Here is a 27,593-nt window from a genome sequence, read left to right on the forward strand (position 1 = left end):
AGTTTAATTAAATAATTTGGTGCAAAACAACATTATAATCAAGCCCATCACCGCCATTGTCAAAGTATAAATATTTCCGTGGGTGCACCTAATGAGTGTGTGAGAAACAGAAGCGAGAAAGAAGTAAAGCAAGCGGAGTGAGGTGAAATGTGTGAGTGAGGTGACTTGACAAGAAAATTGGGTGAAAGTGTAAGAAATGAAATATGATCGTGAGTTCAGTGGGAGAAAAGTGAAAGTCTTCTGGTGTAATGTTTTCTTAATTTAAAATCAAAGTCTTCTTTTTATTTAAGTCCCTCATTCCTTCTCCTAGCTAGAGCCAGGAATAAGGGCCGAGCCTGGAGAGCCGGGCTTGTAGGCCCTGTTTAAATAAAAGTTCGGGTTTTGAAAATTATTTTTTTTCAAAGGAACTAGACTTGAGGACCTGGCCCTGATAAGCCCTATGTAAAAGAGCTCGGGCTCGGGAGGCCCTCCAAGCCCTGATAAGCCTGATTATTTTATATATATTTATATACATACATAAATATATTTGATTGATGATGACACAATTTGATCAATATTTATTATAGATGATGAAGAAGAAGTTGTAAAGATAATTGACATTGAATTTTCACCTCCATCTTCATTCTTCAACAAGTACACTTACATTCGAGAGATTTAATGTTTTATTTATAGATGATGAGGATAAAGAGGATTTGAGTTTTGATTGATGAATGTGTGTTGTTTAAATTTCTAAATATGTTGTTTAATTTTTAAATATTGTGTGGATTTTAATTTTTTAAATTTCAAAATATTTTAATTAATTTACAATATTAAATTTTATTTTAATTTTTTTATTTTTTTAACAGGGTTTTCAGGCCCGGCCCTGAGCCCTTTACATAAGGGCCGGGTTTCGGAAAAGGGACTAAAAATATATAACCGGGCTCAAGAGCCTAGGCCCTTAAGGGCCGGGCAAGTTCGTATTCCTACCTCTACTCTTAGCTTAGCACCAATTATTTAGAAGTTCCCCACTCAAAATCCAATAATCTACATATTAAAACAATTAATTAAAGTCATAAATCACTCAAATATATATAATAGATATAAAAAGTATTGAATATATTTATGTAAAACCCTAATATTAAAATTATTTAATCATATAAACTGGATCTTTATCAGAAGTGGGACTACATCTTTTCCTAGCGTGAACTAGCAAGGGTCATTGGTTCCTGTCAATGTACTCATATGTTTTCACCAACTCATAATTTTATCTAATTTTTAATTCTATTTTTCAATTATACTCAAAATCAATCTAATTAATTAATTTTATAAATCAATTACACCACACAACGTAATCAATTATAGTCAAAATCAATTTGACAAATCAATTTCACCTGTAATCAATTTTATTTAGTTAATCCTAATCCAAACACACCCCAAGCCTGCCTTCCAAATCAATGGTTGAAACTGAAAAGGGTTCCAAGACCAAAACTTTGAAACAGAAAAGCATTAACAGCATCCAAGACACTACATTGAAGCAGAATATTAAAAACAACTTTATTCAAGTTAAAACCATCACGTTGAGCATTATTAACAATTTAATCATACTTCTTTCCTTTGAGCTTTCCCTTGGAGATCCTGCTGAGAAAACCAGCATCAAGGCTTAAGCGGTTCTGCATCTCATCAAGAATCTTGTACACGAAGTTGTCGACTTCATCTTCGTGCCTTTCATACAGAACTGGGAGTGTGTGTGCAGCCACAAAACCTTTGGACACAACTCACGTTTCAGCAATCAAAAAGCATCTCATAAACACTTGAGAATTTGAATGGAAAGACAGAAGCATCAATGTTCAACTTTCTACAAAGTATAATTCACATGAATTTTCCAGAACAGGTCATGCCACATGAAATGGTTACTGAGCACTTATTTGACATAAGCTTCTAGAAAAGCTAAGCATATAAAACTAACTAGTAAGGTTAGAGAACCCAAGGTTTATAATAGTTCCCAATTAAGGACTCATTTGTTGTACTGGATTCAAATGGCATACATTTGACGCGCAATTCGATCATAACACTCCCAGTATGCATTTTTTATGCATATATAAGTTCACATCATCAGATTGCCTCTGATTCTTTGAACCAAAGGGGCCATTAGGATATGTTAAGTACACTGAATGAAAAATAATGAAATGGGGAAAAAGATTTTTAATGTAAAAAGTAACTTTGCTACTCATATTTTTAAGAAGTAATAAAAAGGATAAAAACTGTTAAATAATTATTAAAAGAGAATTATTGACATTAAAAACAGTAATAGAAATAGATAATTATCACATTAAAAACAGGGGCTGACTGTCCAAAATAATTTCTTATGCTTCCTAGCATCACTCTCCATCATACAAGCTTAACCTGATCTTCCCAATGCTATGATGGTGTTTCGGATTTGTTACAGCCTATGATTGCAAACAGAGAAGACCGAGTTATAATTTTGAGATTATGAGAAAGCACCAATAATAACTTAATTCATACAATCCTCAAGAAAGTTTTCTTATTTTTTGAGTTATGAGTCCTTAGGTGTTATTTTCCCAACAAATTGAGCATGCCAAGAAAAAGGAGGTCACCCACCAATATAAATGACAGTGAGAAAATTGCACCAGCCTCCAATCACAGCCGCAGACATCAAGCTACCAACAACCTGAGGATTCTTTGATTGTTAGTCACAAATTTCATGGAAAAGTAAGTAAAGATTAAATAAGAAGCAGCAGCTGTAGTTGATGGTAAAGTAGAAATGCATCATTGTGGTTTTTCATTGCTTATTTTTCTCAGTAAATTACACCAGTTCTTTGCAGTTTAAATAAATTACGATAATCTTTTTTACATACATTTTGATATCATGCTAGGAATTTGAAGGCTACAAGAAGCTCCCATGAACAAAATTAATGTATCAAAATTGAAAGATGCAGTTCTAAAACAAAACGAATTGATTGAAAAGCAAATGCAGAAAGCAAAAGCTAGTGTCAGAAAGCAAAGAATGGTTTCTCCTATAAAGTTATAAATTTGTGTCAAAATGACAATAACAAAGTACAAAAGAACATAGAAGAGCAACATACAACAAGAAATTGCTTCAAGTTTCCTCCACAAGAAACATCTTGAATAAACCTCAAACCCCGGTTAACCTCAGCACCTACTGTTTTTGCGATGTTGACAAAGAAATCTTCTGGGAGAGCAAGGCGTGGAACTTCAGATGGAACACTGTGTCACCATAAAGAAAAATACACTTGAAGCTGTGCAGTGCCATATCACATCTGAATAAATTCATGTAACAGCAGAGATGGGAATGCTTTCCAATAAAAACCTGCTAGAATAGCCGAAGCATTTGACCAAACAAACTGCACAAGCATGATAAGAACCAGAGCAAAGCATACAAGAGTCAGGAGATGATAATTAAGCCATTCAAAAAGCACCCATACAGATGTTGCACTAGTTAAAACACTAGCAGAAATCTTCTTGTCCCTCCATAATAAGACATCAGCAGCTATGACATCAAAGGACAAAAAAAATATAAGCATAATTATAATCATAATAACAATGATAAAATCAGCTGAGGCCAAGTGGTGGCCTTTTTATATGTTAATATTACACTGAGTTGAACTTTCATACATTTTCCACCCCCTAAAAGATGGTGCACAGGCTTCTGACGTCCCAAAAGTCTCCTAAACTGAGAATGCAGTGAGTTTGAACTCTCTCCCTCCAAAGAATGAAACAGGTTTTCCGCTTCTCAGCAATGTATCCATGAGGTTGTTAAGGAGGTTCTCAGCTGAGATTTTGTCAGCCATAGTTACAGATCTTCTCTAAAATATAAACCTAAGAGGGGAAAAAATAAAAGATTTTACATAATAATTCCAATACCTACCATCACAGTGTCATTCTAAAACAACTGCAGAGCACACAGAAAGTGAATGTGAGAGACTTGATTGTTTTCTAATGCATGACAAATGAGAAAAGCGCTGGACATCATAGAACACCGCAACGTCAAAACGTATTTCACAACTCTTTTGAAACTAACTTATTTCCAAATATTCTCTATTTTGTTTCCAAGCAGCGAGCTTCATCACTTTGCCTAGTGAAGCTTTAATTCTTCTGTAAGCACACAGCCTTCATAAACAATAACATCTTTCATCTTGAAAATTTTTTTTCATTTAATCCCACCAATAAGAAAATCAAGAACTTAAAAAAAATTTCAAGATTAAACTTTGATTTCTTGAACCTTCAGCTCTCCATGTAATTGTGCAAAGTTTTCACAAAGACCAATCCCAATTCAATGAAGTGTTATGGCCCAATCTGAGTCACATTTTCTGGTTAGTTTAGAACCAAAGGAACCAATAGACATTTGACAACCACAGTAAACGAGGATGGATGATACACTAATAATAGTTGTTAACAATCTCGTAAAAAGGAAATAAAAGGAGTGAATGTGAAACAGGCAGAAATCGATAATGCTGTAGCTTGAGGTAGGCTTCAATAGTCAAATCTATCCCACAAAGAAAGCATAGTTGCCTATTTTATTCAATTCAGAAGAAAATATTAATAGGATTGTCTTTTGGGTAGGCAAGCTAGGAAAGCATCTTACAATTCATCATAAAAAATTAACTGCTGTAGGGCAGAGTACTTCCACACCAGGCCAAAGGAGCTGGTTTATACCCATTACTTTGATGTCCAAAGAAAACAATGCATCTGCCTCTCTCCTTTTTTCTTCATACTTCCTTCAAAATTCAGATGCACCTTACAAACTTCCAATTTCAAAAGACTCAAATCACTCTCCTCAGTCAATTGATTATGTTAGCTCATTAGTGGCCAATAATAGAGCGCTTGCATACACATTGGAAAATCTAACCTACTCCTGAATTCTTCACTAAATCCATGAAGCTCAGATGCAGAGACTTTTGCATCTGCAGGCTGTATCATGCCTTGAATTCAGCATATCAATTAATAACATGGTAGGGAATTTCAACACTATCCTTATAGTAGCGTGGCCCGAGAATTTCCTAGGCAGTGCAGATTGCTTTTATTGGTGGGAACATGGAAGGAGAGAAGGTAAGCCTCAACGCTGGATAAACATTTTGAAGATCAAATAATTCATGTCCTAATTTCTAGCATATATTTTATACTACAGAAATCACGTAGCGCCACAGATGAAAAGAAAATTCGTTTCAAACTTGGCCCCATAGAAAAGTGATAACCCAGGTCCACAGGTGTTGTTACAGAAAAAGGTAGTGGGAACGCTAGACTTCTAATGCTTCATAAGCAACAACCCAAAAAAAAAAAAAAAACGCATAGATAACCAAGCTAGAGAGAGAGAGAGAGAGAGAGAGAGAGAGAGAGAATTTCTTCCAATAGCACAGTGAAACGCAGAACTCCAGAATTTAAAACATCCATCTTCAAACACCCACAATTATATTCATAGTCAATGAAGTTTCGTCCTAATAAATTCATCTTTCAAATTTTCGTCCCGATCCATGAGAGAGATCAATTTTCGTCTCAATCATCCACAACTACATTCATCTTCGCACCCCAAAAAATCGCAACGAACGAATTACCCTAAGCCAGGAGAGATTAAATTATATTGCAACGCAAACGTCGATCAGAGCATAAAAGTAAAAAATACATACATATATATATGATTAGCTAAGCATGCAAAAGATTGAGAAGAAATGAACAATCAGTGGCACTTACCAGAGTGCGCAGGGGAATCGACGTAGATTAAAGCAAAAGGGAAAAGCAGAGAGAAAAGATGGTGGATGATGAGGGATTAAAATGGCGTTGGAAGAATCTGCAGGTGTTGAAAACTGCATGCGGAATCTCTCTACAAGTTTCTGCTTCAAAGTGGAAACGGTCGTCGTTGACCAACCCAAGTGATCCACCTACCGGCGGTGACGGACTGGAAAAATTCATCAGAGGGGCAATGTTTAAATTAAATATAAGAATAAAATATATTTTTAATTATTTAACTTTATATAATATTTTAATTTAATTTTTTAATTTTATAAAAAATTCAATTCCATACTCCTAACATTATTAATTTTAAGTAATTATTTTTTATACTAATTATTATTATTTTAAATAAATTAAATTTAATATATCAACATTTGATAATATTTTATCAATTTTTAAAAAGTTAATGTAAAATTTTCTAATGATGCTAAAATTTAAAAATCAAAAAAATATTTTATAAAATTAAAAATTAAATAAAATTTTTTATATAAAATTGATGGACTAAAATATAGTCTAGCCCAAACATAAATATTGATACTTTTTAAGAAAATATAATTATAAATATTAATTAATTTAATATATAGATAAATTATTTAAAAAGTTTAAAAATATATATTAATTTATTTGTATCATAAATTTTTATTTTTATGATAAATAAAATAAATAATATATATATATATATATTAATATATACTTGATAATTTTAAAGAGGGTATGGGGTAATTATTTTTTGAGGGAGACAATTGTAATTTAAAGGAGGAGCAAGTGTAAATTTAACTAAAAATTAAATGTGATGTTTGCTATTTTACCCCCCCCGCGTGGGTACGTCCCCTGCCTGCCCGGATGCTTAAATTTGAAGTCATGAAATAGTAACTCTTTTTCGTTCTTTTTTTATTTTTTTTTCCTTTTTTCATTTTTGGAATTTTCTTTGACGGTGTCATTGGCGGATTTGAACTTTTGGTTGTTTCTGCCTTCTGGAGGGTGAAACATTTTAAGAAGAACCCCGCGCTGATCCTATGCTTTTTGGTCAAGAAGGAAAAAGTAAAAAAGAATATATTGGGTCTAATATAAAAAGCATTAGGTAATTTATATATGTGTGTGTGGTATGTGTAATATATATATAAATATATATAATGGTGTTACAAAATGAGATAATTATTTTGAAAATCTTAAGACTTTACAACTTAGTTTTATTATTAGCAGCTATATTTTTTATATTAACAACTTTACTTTTATTATTAAGAATTTTAGTTTAGATTTTATAATAATTGCTTTTTTTTTTTTGTTGAAAGTGAAAAAACTAATTTTGCAAAAAAATCTATATCAAATTAGTCTATAAAGACTTCAAGATAATTACTCCATTTTATGATACTTATTTATCATTTTCTTATTTTCTAGAATTTAATTTATCTTTCCCAAGTAAGAACCTCCTTGTTCAACTAACTTGATTTCTCTATATCTTTTTTCTTGTGTATTCCCTTCGTTTTTTCTCGTCAGGCTTGTACCTTTTTTCTCTTCATTTCTTATAATATCTTATTTTTCATTTCATCTTTCATTTTTTTTTTTTTCTTCATTGCCTTTTCTCCTCAGTCTTGCTTTTTATCTTAAATCAAATGACTCTAGATACTATATGAAAAATCTTTTTATCAAGTGTGTTTGAAGATTGGTAACTTCATCAAAATAAAAAGTTACTTGATAAAAACATATCATAAACTTTATACATATCCCAATTAATTCAAATGAAGTCTCAACTGTTAAATTTTAAAAATTTATAAATTTAGTTCTTTATTTTACAATTTTATTGTGATAAATTTATAATTTTGTTTTTAAAGTTTAACATCATTAAAAAATAAATAATTATTTTTATTCTTCAATCATGTTAAAATTTAAAAAAATAAATTCAAATTTATTATAATAAAATTATAAATTAATGAAGGAATTTAGAATTGATTTTTAGTTTAATGTTTAGAATCTCATTTTAATCAATTAATTTTTTTAAAAAACTTATCTGTCATTCTCTTTTTCATGATTTAACTTTCTAACTACCGTGTGACTTTTTTCTTTAGTGTCGTGGATCGGGAGACTCAGACATTTTGGTTAAAAGAGAAAAAAAGAGAGAAAGGAAAATTAAACATTATATATATTCTTATACGATTTTTCGTTTCTTTTCCCCCAATGAAGTCCTTACACTTGATCATTGGTCCTTTCATCTAGAATCAATCCACCTTAACCGGAAATCCGACAACAATCATCCAGTCACGGAGTACCTGCAATGACAAGGCTGACTCTTTTTTTCAAAGCTTATCAACTTTTTTCTGAAAATAATTTAGCTAAGATTATTGATATGACAAAGGTGGCTATTGAGGTAAAAAATATCAATCAAATGTTTTGATCATAACAAAATTTAAAAAAAAATATTTATTATTTATGCAAATTGAGTATCATGAATCAAGTGATAAATCTCAAAAAAAAAAAAAAAAGAGTATGCATGAAGAATATTTAAAGAAATTATCTCAAGAATAGTACACATGAAGAAATGAAAGTGAGCATGAAAAAAAAGAACAAAGTTGTAACATGCATACTACACTCAAAAGAAAGAAAAAGAGTCAAGGAAAAAATAGAACTGACATAGGTTTATATTTATTTTATTCTTCCATTAAATAAATTTATGAAAACTAATTGAGAGCTTAAATATAAAGTAAAATTGTATCATATAGAAAGTAATAAGCTCATAAGTCCTTTAGTCTTCAAAAGTCTTATCCACTCAAGGACAAGAAATATCCATGCGTATTTGACACATATTTGCATGCACTCATGATTTACATTGCTCCATCCATGCTTTGATTGTAAGTGTCCCACGCATGTTTGGTTATTCCTTGTGCATATAGACAACTTAGGGGATCTCATTCAAACTCGAACTATAACTAAACTTTGCTTGAATTAGAATATCAGAAGTGGAGATATAGCACTGCATGCTAGTTCACACTTAAACATACTTGTATCCACGCTTGATTGGCAGTGTGGAGAAATGTCATAAATAAGCTTATGTAATCTGATTCATGCTTGGATGTTATTTTTGTCCACACTTGATTGATCCTAAGTGGCAGCTTGAAGAGTGTCTCCATGCTTGGATTCTGTTGAGTCCAGGCTTGAATGAATAAAACACTTATTAAACTTCAAGTTTGACTTAGAGTGAACATTAGCACTGAACAAGCTATTCAAGCTTGATTCAGACGTGCCCAACCATGTTTCACACCATAGTGAGGCAAAATGCCTTTGTACACTCATTCACACTTTGATTAGAAGTTAACCGCACATGTTTTAGGCTTATTATGAAGCAACGTGCTTCAACCTTCATCAAACATACTTGAACCAAAATTGGTCCATGCTTGGATCAAGTGAAGTGATATGAGACCTAAAAGGGAAGTTAACTCATCCACACTTGGATCATGCCTGTTCACACGTGAATGAGAGTTTTGACAACATTGAATGCATGTCGTAGAAAAAGTGCTTTATTTGTCTTAGACACTTCAGAACATCTCTAACGGGAAATTGCTATAATCTGTCTCCAATGGTCCAAAAAACATTGTTCTATATATAAGACTTTATTTAAATGAGCGGCTAATAACATTGAATGAGTATTTAATGTCTTGCATTAAATTCTTATTTGTTATTCTATGAAAAAAACTCTCAAGTAGTTTGTCAATTTTCATTGTTTTATATTTGCTCTTTTTTTAGAGTATCTGTTGTGAAAAGCTATCTCATTTAGCTCTTTGAAATGTTATAAACATTTTTCTAAACATGATTCTAATAACTTACTTGCGTAAATAAGTGTGTTGTTGAAAATCAAGACTGATTTTGTCTTGTGGTTTTGTCCTATAATAGCAAATACCTATTAAAGCTTATGTTTGTAGTGAAAAATCTTAAATATGATCTTGAGGGCTGAAAATTGGCCCAATGGTAGGTTAAACTAAGGTAAGTCATTTGTATCTACTATTCTATTTATTCAAAAATTCATTTCTTACTCACTAATTTATTGTAAAACTGTTCTAAACTTTGCATCATTCTTCTAGTTGGGAAAAATTTTTAAGAAAATTTTAAGAACATCCAATTTACCCCCCTTAGGTGCTAGCCTGATTCTACACTTATTTCATACTTAAATTAATTTATTGCTAACTAAAAATAATATTATTGAAAAGTATTAATCTCGTTTGAAAATTCATCTATTTTAAATTTGGACTAAATTATTGGTAGTATGGCTCCTAAAAATATGCACGGTCAATATAAAATTTGCATAACACACCACTAATGGAAAGCATTAATCTCACTTGAACAATTTAGAATTAATGGTCATTTTCCCCCCTCAAATTTATCTAAAAGGTTACTAGACACCCTAAACTTAATGATGTGTCAATTTCATTAATCAACATTAAAGTAAAGATTCCCTCTCTCGTCATCCTACCATTTTCTCATTGTATTTTCATTGTTAGAGGCCTCATATTCCATTTTTTATTTTTTTTTATTATACAATAAATTTAAAGGTCATTTTTGCCCCTCAACTTCATCCAAAAGATCATTGGGCACCCTAATTATAAACTTAACTATAGGTCAATTCTATCCCTTAATATTAAAAATTTTCTCCTTCATTAATCTGTCATTTTCTCATTGTCTGTTTTATCGTTAGTGGGTCCCACATTACATTTTTTAAATATTTTATTATAAAATATTTGAGATTAAGATGCCTACTGACCCTTTAGAGTAAGTTGAGGAGCAAAATGACATTTAACCCAATATTTTATAATAAAAAATTTAAAAAAGTGCAATGTGGGCTACTAATGATGAAGAAACAACGAGTTAATGGCAAGGTGATGAGGGAGGAAAATCTTTAATCTTGAAAGATATAATTGATCTATAGTTAAGCCTAGGGTGTCTAATGACCCTTCAGGCAAAATTGAGAAACAAAAATAACTCTTAACTCTATAAAATATTTGAGTTCAAAGTACCCGCTGACCTTTTGAAATAAAATTGAGGGGCAAAAATAACGACAAACCCAATATTTTATAATAAAAAAATCAAAAATGCAATATGGGGCTACTAACGTCTAATGGTGGATAAATGACAAGTTAATGTTAAGTTGATGAGTAAGAGAATTTTTAACATTGAGATATAAATTTGACTCACAGTTAAGTTTAAAATACCCAATGACCCTTCAAGAAAAGTTAAGGGGCAAAAATTACTCTGAACCTAAAAATTTTTATTTTTTATAAAGGGAATTTTCAAATGAGGTTAGACTTTCAAATGATCTGTAGGCACCTTATGTATTTTCAATATTTTATTTTTTAGTTACCAACAATCAATATATAATATATAACAGTTCCAAAACTTAATGCTTATGAACAGTAAAATGGGGGTATTTACGGCATTTCCAAGAGAGCTGAAATATGTCTTCCTTCGCAGCTTACAAAAAAGCAAAGGGGCTGATGGGCATTTTTGGTGTTTTACTTGCTATGGGTGAAGTCACCTCAATATGTACGATAAAGTGAGGATGCAAAGTTTTATCCATTGAATTATACCAATATACATTGTGTAAAGAAAATCTCCAATATTTGAGAGTATTTGACACTACCCACTGTTTGAATCGTGCAGCTCACTTTGACGTCTCCATTCACTACCCTTTCTCTCTCTTGGCAAGATTCTCCCTAATTTACTCTGCTTCCACCAACCCTACGGTGCCCTTCTCTTTCAATCGGTCAGAAATGTCACTCTAAAATAGTTTTTGGGAGCCTCCTGCATGATTATCCTAACTCGATGGAAGCCTTGAAGCTGTCTTGAGATTGTTTTTCTATTCGGCCGTCGCTCGTTCCATCTTCTTCTCGAACTCGTCCTAGGGTTGTATCTTGCAGTCTAAAAGCTGGGTGAAGTTAATGTATTTACTGGTATATGATGTATTTTCTCTTGATTTATTTGCATGTTTTTTTACTTAGTTATTATAACAATTTCTGTCCTTATTTGCTGGTCTTATAGTTCAACACAATCTAACCATACCCCCTGATTAGGACATCTGCTCACTTTTTTTTTAATACAAAGGCCATATATTTTTTTGTATTTAATCCTTCTCTATTTTCCCTTTGTCTAACCCAGAATGGATGCCTATAACGTTAATGCATTAGACAAAAATCATTTTGTTCTACTCAACAATCTTGATCGAACCAAGATAACCTGGCATATACTCATCAAAGTAGATCAGATGTATGCTTGTGTTGGCCAAGAAGTCTATGAGCTCGATCTTGGTTATCCGAAGTGAGCACGATCTATCAACCTAATGGTATTTGATTTATAGGTGACAATACTTATGATTTTTTTTTGAAACATATATTAACTCATACTCTATTGCAACCTGAACTTTGCCTTACAACACTCTATCTTTCCTTTTTATCACTTAAGGATACTCCAATGGAAATGTTAATAGTTGGCCAGACATAAAGTAAGATATAACTTAATATTTTGGTTCTATACTTCATGTTTTTTTCAAACTTTATTCTTAAACCATGATCAAGTTAATGTTTAATGGTTTCTCCACATACTTGAAATAGTATGCGGAAAGTAAATTACTTATTATAACATTTTGCTATCTTGGATGTTCTTTCCATGCATGAATCTTAATGATGAATCAAACAAAAGTTTGGCCATCTCTAGGTAGTTCTTAACTTTACACTACCTATCGTGAAATAACTTTTCATCCCTTTTCCTTATCATTTCATTGCCTGTTGTAATAGCTTAATCTGCATTGTTCTTATTGCAGCTTTTAGTGTAGAAAGAGTTTCATTATTTTGGCCTTTCCAATAGCAGGCCACCTTCTATTTTCATATTTCCTTGCTGTATGATGCTTCAATACATGTATTGCCAGTTTCTAAAGTAATCATGTATTGCCACTGATATCTTTGGAATGTGTGAATATTTTATTTTTACACTCCTCAATGTCTTTATTCATATCCTTTACGTGTTTGTACAGAAAAAGGTTAAAACTCACTCTTCTTTACTATATACAACATCCATTGCTCTATCATATCCATTCCAAATATCTATTCAAAATCAATGGTCAACTTCTTTTAAATGTTTCGTCCTATCACTGAAAGATGCCCAAATACTCAGGACACACAATCTTTTTCCATTTCGTGATACCCCTGCTGTTTCATGCTTCAATAGATGTATTGTCAGCTACCATATTTGTGCATAAATATGATAACATGATAAATTACTTATTATAACATTTTGCTGTCCTTATTTTTTGGTATATCATGATACAATATCTTTTTAAAAAATTGTTGTTAAAAGTTATAAATCTTTTTCTTTGCTTAACCAAAATACTTGCTTATTTCCTTTAATTTCCAATATTGATTTATATTTCTTTTCATGGCTCACAAAGTCGAGACATGATGAATTGTCTTTTAAAAGGAGATTCTGCTGTGGATGCTTGGACAACATATCAGTCATATAAGTATGCTGTTATTTTTAAACTGCCTGGTAATTTGTACTATCTTTTTAAATATAGAACATCTAATGCTTTATCATATTCGTTCCAAATATCTCTTTTACAACCATGGTCAACTTTTAAATATATGTTGTGCCTTCTTTATGCATCCATTCTAAACTTTAAAGATAATGTCACCTGCTTTTTAAAAAGAGATTCCACATATGCTTCTTCGTTCCTGCACTTCTTCTATTTGGACATCATTTGCATGTGTAAATTCCTAAAATGAATTAAAAGAATAAGGACCAGACTGTTTGTGTGTTTTCCCTTCATGGATACATGTACTAATAACAATACACGTATTTTCCTTTAATTATTGATATACCCACATGTGTCTTATACAAATCACCTTAAATATGTTTACTATGAGTATTTAATATTTATCCCAGGCAGAGATTTCCTTCAGGAGTTCAAAAATGTTGCCAAAGTCCGCTGGTACACCAACCTTGGACATGCTGACCTTGCTGGCAGCAGCTTATAAATGTTAACAGATGGTTTTGGGGATCCAAGACCATTGTAGGTTGTTGGTAGAGATGTTTTGTAATCCTATGACATTTTTAACTTTTATATCTTTGTGTATGAAGATCAGAGTACTTATAGTCTTTTCTTAAGATCAATGTATTATGTCTTTTATAAATAATGTACTTTTATTGAGTTCATTGATAAATGAACGAAATTGGTTGACACATGTTATGTTTTAATTTTGTCCTTTAACACTAACATAAACCTCACAAGAACTCTAATTAAACAATCATTATTGTTTTTTTCATAAGGGATTCGTCCTATATTGGTGGACTTAAATTATTATTATTATTATTATATTGATAATTAAATCATACAGTTATTGTATAATAATGGTAGTTTTTGCAAGTTTATAATTCTGTTTGTAGTTGTTTTATATCATTACGTCGATGTTTGCTTATACAAGTTCCAAATACATAGTATTATCTAACACGGATTATATCAGTGTTAGATAACACGCTTTAGTGTAACATTAAGTTTGAAAGTTTAGGTGCCAAAAATCTTTTCATTACTTAGAAAGTAGATGGTGATGAACAGTTTAATGGGGTTATTCCTGGTAATTTTTAGTAGTTATATGTAATGATATGTAATTGTTTACTTTTAACTTGTAGTGTATGAAGAACACAGTAATTATTACACTCCTAAATCTTTCAACTTGAAGTCATTCACCTAATAAAGATTCCAATGGCATTATCTTTCTTATTATAAATTTATAATTTGTATAATTGCATAATAATCACAAATTTTATAAGGTCATATTTTTGCATGTATATCTTCTTATACTAGATTGCTCCTTCTTCCTTATGTGACTGCCAAGTCCAATGTGTTACAGATTCCAAAAAGTTATGTGTGTGTTGTGTTTAGCACGTATAATCTCCAAGATCAATGTATTCTTATACTTCTTCTATATGACAAGGTTTGATCCACATTATAGTTTCTATAAATGCAATGTGGATTTTGTTGACAATTATTTTTTTATTGTATCTTATTATACTATTGCAAATTATTCAGGATGACATATTTGGCAGTCAAAGTCAATAATTCTCTGCTCAGTATGTTTTTGTCATCATGTGGAAAGGGCAATGTTTACCAGGTATGATGCCATATAAATGGCTATTGCAACATGCTTTTGTTAAAAGTATCAACTCATCATAAACTTTTTATTTCCAAACCTATTGTATAATTTAACGCGTGTTTACAAGTTCAGAAGTATCCCCATGTCATATCATTGCTCATTCTTAATGACAATTCATTGACTTCAATCTTCTGTTTAAATTTATATTATGAAATAAATAATGCATTCAAGTTCTCTCAGTTTTTAGTTATACAATGTCTTGTCCTTTATGTGTATCTCGAGTATTTAAATGTTTCACCATGCATGTTAGTCATAATTTCTCTATTGCTTGGTTGTTTTTTATATTTAACTCATGGGCTTTAATGTATTGCACTTATTCATCTCATTTTTTTATATAAAGATGTGATAATTACCTTACATATCCACTAAATGTGCGATATAATCAAGATAACTCCAATTACATGTCATACTCACTATTACCCTAATCATCAAAACTCACACTACATAGTCTGTTTTTCCATTAACCTACTAGGATGATACCCATTACATAAATATAATCTTCAAAGTAGGTAGTTCTTGAGCTCACTTGCACTTCGTCCGTCACTATAATGGGTCCACAGCACACTCGTATACATGTTATCCCGCAATCTCTCCATCCTTGAATGAGTGCATTCAACTCATGCTCTAAGAAACAAACGTAATGGCTCATAATCAGTTGTTTTGATATAGCATGTGTTATGAATCTTCAAATGAGCATGTTGGAGGTTTGGCATATTTATAGTCAAAGATATTAGTTGGGAAAATAATAAAACATCAGCCATTCATTTCGGTTTACCTTTTTAAGGGGGGCAATTCATCTTTTTACCTATTATGTAAAAGTAATATACCGGTCGAATACCAATGAAGAGATATTTTTAACTTTAAATGAGTGTGCTGGAGGTATCACCTATTTATAACCAAAGATATTAGAGTTTGATTGTATACTAATTAAATATTTAACATTGATTTCATTCTACATCCATTACAATCTTTATCTGAGTCTGTTTGTTTTCACATATTTATTAATGTTCTTGGAATTTTGTGTTAACTGCGAATAGTCATCCTGTGATTATTCTGCTACAAATCTTGGTTAAAGTGATGGATGAATGTGATATTTTGTTTTCATTGCTCATTAAATGCCTACATGTACCAGAACTCAGATCTTTTTGTTAAAGCTGTTTCAGTAGTTCTTTAGAGGTCAAATCATATTAATAAGAATATCTGAATTAAACACATTATAGCAACCTTCCTTATTTGTGTATATCACGTTTTTTTCTAGCATAAATCCAAATGAGAAAGAACAGTGATACCTGTCATGCTTCTAATTTAATCAAGGCCAATTGCCTGGTTTAATATTATTTTTTTAAATATCACTATTATCTAGATATCCCTTTAAAATGCTTTTTTAAAAAGCACAGCTTTTTCAGTATACCTTGGAATGTGTGAATATTATATATTTACATTCATGAGTGTGTTTTCTCCCACGTCCTTGACAAGTCACAATCATGAAAAAGTTAAAATCTACTCTTATTAATATCTACAACACCTGCTGCTCTATCATATCCATTCTAAATATCTATTTTAAATCCATGGGCAACTTTTTAATATATGTTCGGCCTTCTCTATATATCTTTTTTTAACTTCAAATCTAGAGTCAGCTGCTTTTTCAAAAACACAGCTTTTATAGATATACTTTCAAAATCTGAGTTTCTGTACAGGTATTCCCAGCTTCTAGATTTGTGCATTCATTAAATTTTGAAGTCCTTTGCGTCTGATAATCCCTGCTGTGAATTAAAAAAAAGATTGGCCTCTTCTAGGTATCCTTGTAAACCTAGGTTCACCTGCTTCTTAAAAACCACAGTTTTTACAGATTTACTTGGATTGTATGAATTTTTTTTCCCAAGAAAATAGTGTGTTTTCTCCCACACAGTTACATGTTTGCAAAGGACAAATGTAAAACGTACTCTTATTAATATATAAAACATCTCATGCTCTATCATTTCCATTCTAAATATCTATTCAAAATCATTGGTCAAAATTTAGTGAATGTTTTGTCCTATCATTAAAAGAAGGCCAAATATTCTGGACACATTATCTATTTACATAAGATTAAAACCCTGCTGTACGATGCTTCAATACATGTATGGCTAGCTTCTAAGGTAGTCATATATTCCATTTGGAAGTCCTTTGCATGTCTAAATCCTTAAGATGAGTCAAAACAAAAGTCTGGCCTTCTTTAAGTATCCTTTCAAACCTAAGGTCAGCTGCTTTTTAAAAAACATAGCTTTCACTGATATCTTTGGAATGTGTGAATATTTTATTTTTACACTCCTCAATGTCTTTATTCATATCCTTTACATGTCTGTACAGAAAAAAGGTTAAAACCCACTCTTCTTTACTATATACAACATCTACTGCTCTATCATATTCATTCCAAATATCTATTTAAAATCAATGGTTAACTTCTTTTAAATATTTTGTCCTATCACTGAAAGATGCCCAAATACTCAGGACACACAATCTTTTTCCATTACATGATACCCCTGTTGTTTCATGCTTCAATGGATGTATTGTCAGGTAACATATTTGTGTATAGATTCCATTTGGATGTTCTTTCCATGCATGAATCTTAATGACGAATCAAACAAAAGTTTGGCCTTCTCTAGGTAGTTCTTAACTTTACACTACCTATCGTGAAATAACTTTTCATCCCTTTTCCTTATCATTCCATTGCCTGTTGTAATAGCTTAATCTGCATTGTTCTTATTGCCGCTTTTAGTGTAGAAAGAGTTTCATTATTTTGGCCTTTCCAATAGCAGGCCACCTTCTATTTTCATATTTCCTTGCTGTATGATGCTTCAATACATGTATTGCCAGTTTAAGATTCCATTTGGATGTTCTTTCCATGCATGAATCTTAATGACGAATCAAACAAAAGTTTGGCCTTCTCTAGGTAGTTCTTAACTTTACACTACCTATCGTGAAATAACTTTTCATCCTTTTTCCTTATCATTCCATTGCCTGTTGTAATAGCTTAATCTGCATTGTTCTTATTGCAGCTTTTAGTGTAGAAAGAGTTTCATTATTTTGGCCTTTCCAATAGCAGGCCACCTTCTATTTTCATATTTCCCTGCTGCATGATGCTTCAATACATGTATTGCCAGTTTCTAAAGTAATCATGTATTCCATTTAGAAGTCCTTTGCATGTCTAAATCCCTAAGTTGAGTCAAAACAGAAGTTTGGCTTTCTCTAGGTATCCTTTCAAACCTAAGGCTAGCTGCTTTTTAAGAAACACAGCTCCCACTGATATCTTTGGAATGTGTGAATATTTTATTTTTACACTCCTCAATGTCTTTATTCATATCCTTTACGTGTTTGTACAGAAAAAGGTTAAAACTCACTCTTCTTTACTATATACAACATCCATTGCTCTATCATATCCATTCTAAATATCTTTTCAAAATCAATGGTCAACTTCTTTTAAATGTTTTGTCCTATCACTGAAAGATGCCTAAATACTCAGGACACACAATCTTTTTCCATTTCATGATACCCCTGCTGTTTCATGCTTCAATAGATGTATTGTCAGCTACCATATTTGTGCATAAATTCCAGAATATACTTCTAATTCTAATTCATTAAATAAAAATGATAAAATATATAATAGAAATTATCCTAATTCACTACAATTTCCCCACCAAATGGAATGCACTTCTACATCTATATAACCTTGCATATACAGCCTCCATTTCTTCATACCCTTCTAATCACTATCTTCCATATAACACTTGCCTACTCTAAACAATGTCTACAACTTCTTTGATTAGCCAGCTGCATGATGGTACTGATAGGTGGAAAATTATCGTTCGAATCCACAGGAAGTGGAATGTTTTCCATAAATCAGCACCCAATGAACTATTCTGCATAACCATGATCTTAGTTGACGTTGAGGTGCCTTGTAATTTATATGATACTGTTTACTCATTTTAAATCTGTATAATGTTTAATGCTACTTCCATTGATCTCTCCATTATTTCTTGCCTTTCATAGATATGCCTCATTTTTTCTCACAGGGGAACAAGATTCAAGCAAGTGTCTTGAACAAGAGCCTTCATGATCAGTTTAGATCTTTCCCTTTGGAAGGACATGTTTACTTTATTGCCAACTTTGTGCTATCTAAAAATGAAAACCAATTTAGAGCAACCACTCATCCTTTTAAGATAGCATTCAGCCAGCAAACATATATAAGGGAAGATGCAGCGTCAATTCCTGACTTATTTTCATTCTTTCCAATATCCGAGATCAAGAAAGTCACTGACGAAAAAATGATTGACCATCTATTTGGTGAGTTTGCTCCATGCAAGTACTGTTTCTTATATAAGGTGTATTACATAAATATCTAACTCCAAATCCATTATTTTGCAGATGTCATAGGTTACTTGAAGAAGATAAGTAATCTTGAGGAGTATCGCAAGGATAATGAGACTAAGCACAAACTCCGCATGTTGTTGGTGGACAAGGAGTATGCTCAATTTTTCTTACATTTCTTTTCACTTTCTTTTGCCTATTATGACATTATGTTCAAGCACTTACTAAATATTGATGACCATCATTCTTGCATCTTTATTCTATAGTGATAATGATGTCGAGTTAGTTCTATATGATGAATGCTCTACTAATGCATACATGGCACAACTTGAACATAAAGAAGGCCCTATTGTGGTTGTTATCAATCTGTGCAGAATAGGCTTCACTGAAGATGGTAATGACAGTATTTGGTTCCTTCATTTTCTAACTTTGTATTTGTTCAATCATACTAATAAATTAAGTAACTTTATATTGTGACAGGGAGACCTCAAATATCCAGCTCTTTTAATGCTACTAGGGTTCTTTATAATTTGGCCATAAAAGAGGTGAAGGAGATGATGGATAGGTTAGTTTGATTAATAATTTTGTGGGTGTCGACCTAAAAGAATAATTTATATAACATGTTTAATGATCACCTACACATTTATATTATGATTAGTGTGAAGGAGATGACATCACCAATGATATGTACCTCTGCTCAGAGCATCAGCCAACCATCAACTCAAACTTCAGCATCCAATATGATGAGAAACACAAGGAAAATAAATATTGCCCAAATTCATGACCAACCAGCTGTTAGTATATTCACTTTCCAAGTCAAACATGTACATGAGGAAAGATAATGATACTATCTCCTTAACATTGTAGGAATCAAGTTTCTTGATAAGCTGTGTGATTATCAAGCTGGACACTCGAAATGGCTGGAATTATGATGGGTGTTCAAAATGTGCATCTAAGCCTAAGCCTCAGAATGGTTCTTTGTATTGCCCATTGTGTAAAAAGAAACCTGCATCTATTGAGACAAAGTAAATATCTAATTCAATTTATGATATATATATAACTGGAACAAGTCTAATTTAAAATCTCAAATTTCTTGATTGGTTCATGTTAAGTTTGATTAATTTGTTCCTTTTTATAGGCTGAAATTACACTATACAGTGGAAGATGAAACTGGTAAGGTTAATGTTGTTTTCTGGGACAAGTTGGCTATACAACTATTAGGACAAACAGCAACAGAGCTTAAGGTCATTCTTCATGAGGTATACATGTTTTCCTATTTAGTGTTGTGTATGTATAGTTGAATAAAGTTATTAGTTTCTAACCAAGACATTAATTTACTTGAAGGATAAGCGATCCTATGACTTCCCATATGAGTTGGATCAGCTGGTTGGCAGGAAAATGCTATTAAAGTTGAAACTTAATGGCTACAATAAAGAATATCCATCTTCAAGTATCAGTGTACTTCAGTATACTGAATGTGGCGATTTAATGAATCAATTCATTGAAGCAGTTGATGTAATTTTTATTACACTCCTTTATAATATACAATACGATCTATTAAGTGTTTGTTAGGGAGTTAGCCATTTATGAGTATTTAGTTTTTAAGTGATGCACCTTATTGTTTATATAGGTAGAAGAACAATCTGATGGAGGTATTGGTGAAGGTATCAAAGAAGTTTCTACTGAGGAAGATGTAGTTAAGGTGACATAATTTTGTCTATACTTAATCTTATATCATATGTTTTATGTATTTCTAAACATCCTTTCCATTTGATAGGGAGAAAAGACAAACATGGAAAACCCTATTGTTGTTGACAATGATGCCAAAGATTCACCAACTGACTTCCATAGTAATGATATTAATGCTGGGCTTGATGAGATGGATGTGTCTCAACTGATTGCTGCAAAAACTGTCCCTTCCACCACCTACATGAAGGGAAAGAGGAGAAATGCTATGAAGAGATCTGCTGTTGTTGATGAGATTGAAAAGTCTTCTCAAGTGCATGCATCTTTTGCCTCGCTGCCAAAGCCAATTAAAGCTATCAAGCAAGAAAAGTAGTGTAGAATACCAGCTTATAGCTAGGACTGCACTTTATGTATTAATGTTTATTGTTGTTTAGTTTATGTTCTTTAGTGTCCGTGGTTGTTATGTTTTAGTTTAAGACTTTCAATGTTGTTGGTGTTTAGTTCTTCCTTATTTCCTTAGCTTCGTTGTTATGTTATTGTGTCATGTATTAGAACCAAATTATTGTTATCAAAGAGTGTGCTATTTTTAGTTTAATTTTGTTGTTTTTAAAGTATTCTATAGTGTTTAAACTCTGATATTAATTAACACTTCAACAGATCATCAGGAAAGATATTCAAAGTACTTAATGATGAATAAAATGATGATAAGGATTAGAGAAATGAGAATTAATCTGTGCTTAATTAGCATTGGAATCAAGACAAATATCAATTAAATGGACAATAAATTAATAACCAATTATATGTTTTTGGATAATTAATTAAATAAATAAACACATATTTTGCTGGAATGACACCTAAGTAAGGCCTACTGATTTAATGCTAATTATACATCTATATGGCTTTGGAACATTACCATCCATCATGTTTTTTTGAAAATTATATTATCTTTTGAAATTACTATCACCTTTATTGAAATTTGATGGTTTTTAACATATCTTATGGGATACTCTAAATCGCTTTATCCTTTATGGGAACATGCACTCAAGTTAACTTTTTATTATAACAAGTAGATAGTTAGGACAAACTTTATGGATTGATGGCCCAATTGAAAACACTGAAGGGACAAATGAGAAAGGATACTTGCTTTGACCTATGAACTTGACAACCTTATTGAGCCAATTACATAAAAACGGAAAAAACACTTTTTCTATTGACCCACCTTTAAGTTTGCAAACTACATGCTTTATAATATATATATATATATATATCTTTACATGAAATTTCAGAATGCTACCAAGTGCTGTCACTTTCACACGTCATGGGTTCTGTGAACTAAAAAAATGGGAAACAAACATATTACATGCATCTCTTGAAGCAAGTTGTTTTTTATTCACACATGACAGATGCTCATACGCTTCAGACAAGGCTTATTTCTCCTCCTGTTTCAGATTAACGCCCCAAACAGTTTCACTTTTCCATAATGCCGAGGAAGAGAAGAATCATTTTCTCAGAAAATGAAGCAACACAGACACAAGAAGATAGATGCACAAGCATCATTTCTGAAACTGTCGCAGGTATGTTTATTTTGTAACCACTAAAATGCATTCACATATACCTCAAGCTTGTCTCAAGTATATCTTGTCTTTGCTGATGATAGATAACTTGCAACCTGGCAATAGTCCTCAATCCATTCAAAATATCTCAACTTGTCTAACCAGCCCAGAATGCAGTTTTCGATGTACACAGTCAAATACAATATTCTCACAAGATATGAAAAAAGGGTTAAAAACTAGACAGAAAAGAAAAGCTTTGAAGGACTTGACAAATGTAGCAAAAAATTTATGTCAAAGATTTCAGACCATACCGAAGGCAGGTGAACATATGGTTTAAGTTAATATCTTTGTTTTCCTATTACAATATCTCCACATACTGTTTCCTCATCATCTTTTACATTGCATAACTAATTGGAAACATCATTTGGTTGGGTTTCATGTTCATATTTGGAAGAGAATGTTTATCAGCGAAAGAGTGCTAGGTTCAAAGCTATTGAGATTGGTAACCAAAACATTAGCAATGAAACCACTACACAAATATCAATTGGAAAATCCAGTAATAGAAAGCACAAAACAGAAAAAGGTATAGTCACATCCCCACTGTAAATTCAATGTTTAAATAAATATTTTATTACATCACTTGATTATTTTATACATTGAATGAATTGAATGAACAAGGTCAACCTAATTATTTGCAGTTATCATGAATCCAAATAATATTAGGATCAATGACCAACCTTCTCGCTCAACAGGTAAGACTATTGTCATTGTTATTGCAAGAACATTTCATATTAGTTTCCATGATGCATGAATTGTTTTCTTACAGGTCTTGAAATCAAATATAAAGATTTTCAATTCAATTATGATTTTAATAATGACGAAATTCATGATGATAGCGAACACTCCAATGGACAATCTGGAGGTAATATATGTTTCCATTTATTTAAGTTATTTTTAGATAAGTAATTACTTTATGATTTATATGTTAAAAATATATTATCTCAATTTATAAATATATAAATATTATTTTATGAATAAGTTCTATTTTTTTTGTACCTTTTTTTTTTTTTACATTTTTTCTAGATGAATTAGACACCATACAAAATCATAACACTGAGGATAATCAAAAGGAAGGCATTGCACCAGGTATAATGCTTATCATCTTCATCATAATATTATGAACTGTTACTTATAATTTTATAATTAATTGCTTATGTGTTATAAACATTATATTTTACACTTTGGTATTTTTGAATTGTGTAAATTGCGTATCTCCATAAACTTTCCATTATATGCATAAAAACTTTTTAATATGTCAAAATACATTAGCCTATCATTAAAAAAGTAGCCACCTCATTACATGATGTTTCAACCACTATTTAAAGGTCTTTCACAAACCTTTCATAGATAAAATCAATTATATTTATAATGTCAAATATATTCATGAATATATTTATTTTTAATTGGTACCTACAATTGTATTTTTTAAAGAAACTATTATTTATGAGCATTTTGTAACACTGTATTTTTATACCTCTTCTTTTTTTGATTTAATATGATTTCTATTTATCACTCATCTTAATTGGTTTCCCTTTATGTCAACATATAAGTTATCAATATATTATATCATTTTTTTTAAATCTTTATCAGAACAATATTTATTCTAATCTTGCATCACTTTGAGTAATAAGTACTAACTTATTAACAATAATATATAGAATATATAGATGAAGGAGATCCTACTGAGATATGCATATTTTGTGGAGCTGAACTATGGTTGAATGAGCGTGTCAAAAAAGACACATTTAGAAGAACCATGGAATTCTCAATTTGTTGCCTTAAGGGCAAGGTTGTATTACCAACCATACATCCACCGCCACCAATGTTAGAGAGACTATTCTTTGACAAGAAGTCTATGCATTCAAAGGATTTCTTAGCAAATATAAGACAATACAACAACATGTTTTCATTTACATCTATGGGTGGAAAGATCAACCATTCAATTAACTCTGGTGGTGGTCCTTATTCTTTTATATTGTCTGGAATGAATTACCACATGATTGGAAGTTTACTACCCTTGGAAGGAGCTAGACCTGTGTACTCACAACTATACATTTATGATACTGAAAATGAAGTTACAAATAGAATAGCTGCAGTAAGGTAATTTCCTTTTTCAAATTTTTATCATATTTAATAATAAAAGTTTGATGAATACTAACATTGGCATTTCAATTATATCAGCAACCATCATACAGGTTTGAAGATTGATCATGTTATAGTTCATCTTCTTAAAGATGTCTTAGATGAGTTCAATCCTTTTGTGAAGCAATACCGAATGGCCTCGTCACTAATCAAAAACCATGCCTATAATGAATTGAAGTTATGCTTGATTGGTACAAGGCAGCATGATGGTCGTAACTACAATCTTCCGTCTGCCTCTGAAGTTGCAGCATTAGTCGTCGGCGATATAGACATGTCATTCGGTAGGAGAGATATTATCATAGAAGAATTATCAGGATCTCCTCAACGTATTAGTGAATTGCATGCATCTTATCTTCCTCTTCAATATCCTATTCTATTCCCATTTGGTGAGGATGGATATAGGGATGATATTGATCATCGAGAGGAAACATTGACTAGAACAAAGAAGAAAAAGAAAGTCAGCATGCGAGAATACTTCTCTTACAGACTTATGTCCCATCAAAATGAGGTATCAATATTACTTCATGCCCGTAGATTATTACAGCAGTTCATTGTAGATGGATATACAATGATTGAATCACAAAGACTATTATGGGTCAGGACTCATCAAAAGGAGCTTAGAGTTGATTTGTATCAAGGGTTGTCAGATGCATTGATCAATGGAGAAAGAAATGCAAGTGCAACTGGAAGGCGAATTATTTTGCCATCTTCTTTTACAGGAGGAGCAAGATACATGCTTCAAAATTATCAAGATGCTATGGCTATTTGTCGTTGGGCAGGATATCCAGATATATTTCTTACTTTCACTTGCAATCCAGCATGGCCAGAAATTACTAGGTTTTGTGATCGAAATTTTATATCTCCATCAGATCGGCCAGATATATTATCTAGGGTATTCAAATTGAAGTTGAAATCGATGATGAAGACAATTAAAGAAAAGAAAATTTTTGGAACTATACGTGCAGGTAAAATTCCATGACTATTCAAATGTATATTTTTTCTTATAATTTATTACTTTCATTTTTAAATTATTACCTCCATTTTTTCTAGCTTTTAATCTCTCTATGTTTGGACTTCTTCTTATTATATCTTCTTTATATACAGAGGTATATACTATTGAATTTCAGAAGAGGGGTTTACCTCATGCCCATATACTTTTGTTCCTTGACAAGCATGATAAAATCAATGACTCGGATGGTGTCGACAGGGTAATCTTTGCAGAAATCCCAGATAAGCATACCTCGCCAAAATTGTATGATTTGGTCAAGAGATTTATGATGCATGGTCCATGTGGTACAAGCAATCCCAAGTCACCGTGCATGAAGGATAAGAAATGCAGTAAATATTTCCCTAAAAAATTCAACAACCAAACAGTGATTGATGAAGATGGATACCCTACATATAAAAGAAGAAATGATGGGAGAGATATTGAAGTAAAGGGTATTCATTTAGACAATAGATTTGTTGTCCCATATAACTCTGTCCTTCTTACCATGTTTCAAGCTCATATCAATGTTGAGAAATGCAATCATTCCACTTCTATCAAGTACTTATTTAAGTACATCAGCAAAGGAAATGATAGAGTGGTGGCAACAATATATGACAACAGTGACGAGATTCAGCAGTATTATAACTGTAGATATATTTCTGCTTGTGAGGGATCCTGGCGTATATTTGGATTTGACATCCACCACAGACATCCTTCTGTTGAAAGACTAAGTTTTCATTTACCAAATCAGCAACCTATAGTTTACTCAAATACAGACGACGTGGCAGAGTTGTTAGATAAGCCAAGAGTATGTGAATCACAATTTTTAGCTTGGATGGAAATGAATGGTAACCAAGATCTTGCCAAAACTCTTACATATTCTGAATTCCCACATCATTATGTCTATGAAAGGAATAAAAGAGCTTGGAAAGAAAGAAAAAGAGGTTTTGCAGTAGGTAGAATAACTCACGTGTCACCATCATCAGGAGAACTTTACTTCCTTAGAATACTATTGACAAAAGTCAAGGGCCCTACTTCATTTGATGATATTAAGACGGTTAATGGTGTTATATATCCAACCTTCAAAGATGCTTGCTTTGCACTAGGTTTATTGGATGATGATAGGGAGTACATCAATGCAATTAGGGAGGCTTCAGTTTGGGCTTCGGGAGTTCAGTTGAGAAGGATGTTTGTCACTATGCTACTTTGCTCATGCTTGAGTCGGCCGGATTTTGTATGGAGTAATACTTCTGAGATATTGTCTGAAGATTTATTATACATCCCACGAAATGATCCAACCTTGTCAGGTAAATTGCAAATCTAAATAATCTTTTATTATTTGCATTGTCAACATAAGTTAATGCTTATAATTGACCTTATTAATTATTGTAGATATTAATGTGCCACTGGTTGCAAAGGAAGAAGCTGCACTTCGTGAGATTGATTCACTTCTTCATAGTAATGGCAAGTCATTGCAAGATTTTTCGTCACTTCCATTGCCAGTAGTAACATCAAACTTTGATGTCACAAATCATTTAATGCTACAGGAATTAAACTATGATCGTCAAGCCTTGGGTATAGAAGCTACAAAGTTGGTAAAATCTCTTAACTCTGAGCAAAAACATGTCTTTGACAATGTCATGTCATCAGTTTACTCCCCCTATGGTGGTTTTTTCTTTGTCTATGGTTACGGGGGAACTGGAAAGACTTTCTTATGGAATGCTTTGTCTTCATCACTTCGTGCGAAAGGAGAGATTGTCCTAACTGTTGCATCAAGTGGCATTGCTGCTACTTTATTGCCTTCTGGAAGGACAGCGCATTCCAGGTTTGCCATTCCTATCCAAATAACAGAGGATTCTGTTTGTTGTATTAAACAAAACTCTC

The 27,593-nt window shown here is 31.9% G+C and overlaps 1 protein-coding gene and 1 pseudogene across 1 annotated transcript; one reads left to right on the plus strand and one right to left on the minus strand.

Annotated features, from left to right (window-relative positions):
* Nucleotides 1-1,364: 1,364 nt before the first annotated feature.
* On the minus strand, nucleotides 1,365-4,096 carry LOC129303846 (reticulon-like protein B8; annotated as a pseudogene).
* Nucleotides 4,097-12,126: 8,030 nt separating this feature from the next.
* On the plus strand, nucleotides 12,127-27,263 carry LOC129302722 (uncharacterized). Its single transcript, XM_054941616.1, has 5 exons — nucleotides 12,127-13,269; nucleotides 14,810-14,891; nucleotides 26,816-27,016; nucleotides 27,102-27,207; nucleotides 27,257-27,263. Exons 2-5 carry the CDS (start codon nucleotides 14,867-14,869, stop codon nucleotides 27,261-27,263), a joined length of 339 nt encoding a protein of 112 aa, XP_054797591.1. The 5' UTR covers nucleotides 12,127-13,269; nucleotides 14,810-14,866.
* Nucleotides 27,264-27,593: the final 330 nt, after the last annotated feature.

The sequence above is a fragment of the Prosopis cineraria genome, unplaced genomic scaffold (genome assembly GCF_029017545.1).
Source record: "Prosopis cineraria cultivar Desert tree isolate PC_DT_omini unplaced genomic scaffold, ASM2901754v1 PC2, whole genome shotgun sequence".
In the NCBI taxonomy this organism is placed as follows: domain Eukaryota; kingdom Viridiplantae; phylum Streptophyta; class Magnoliopsida; order Fabales; family Fabaceae; genus Prosopis; species Prosopis cineraria.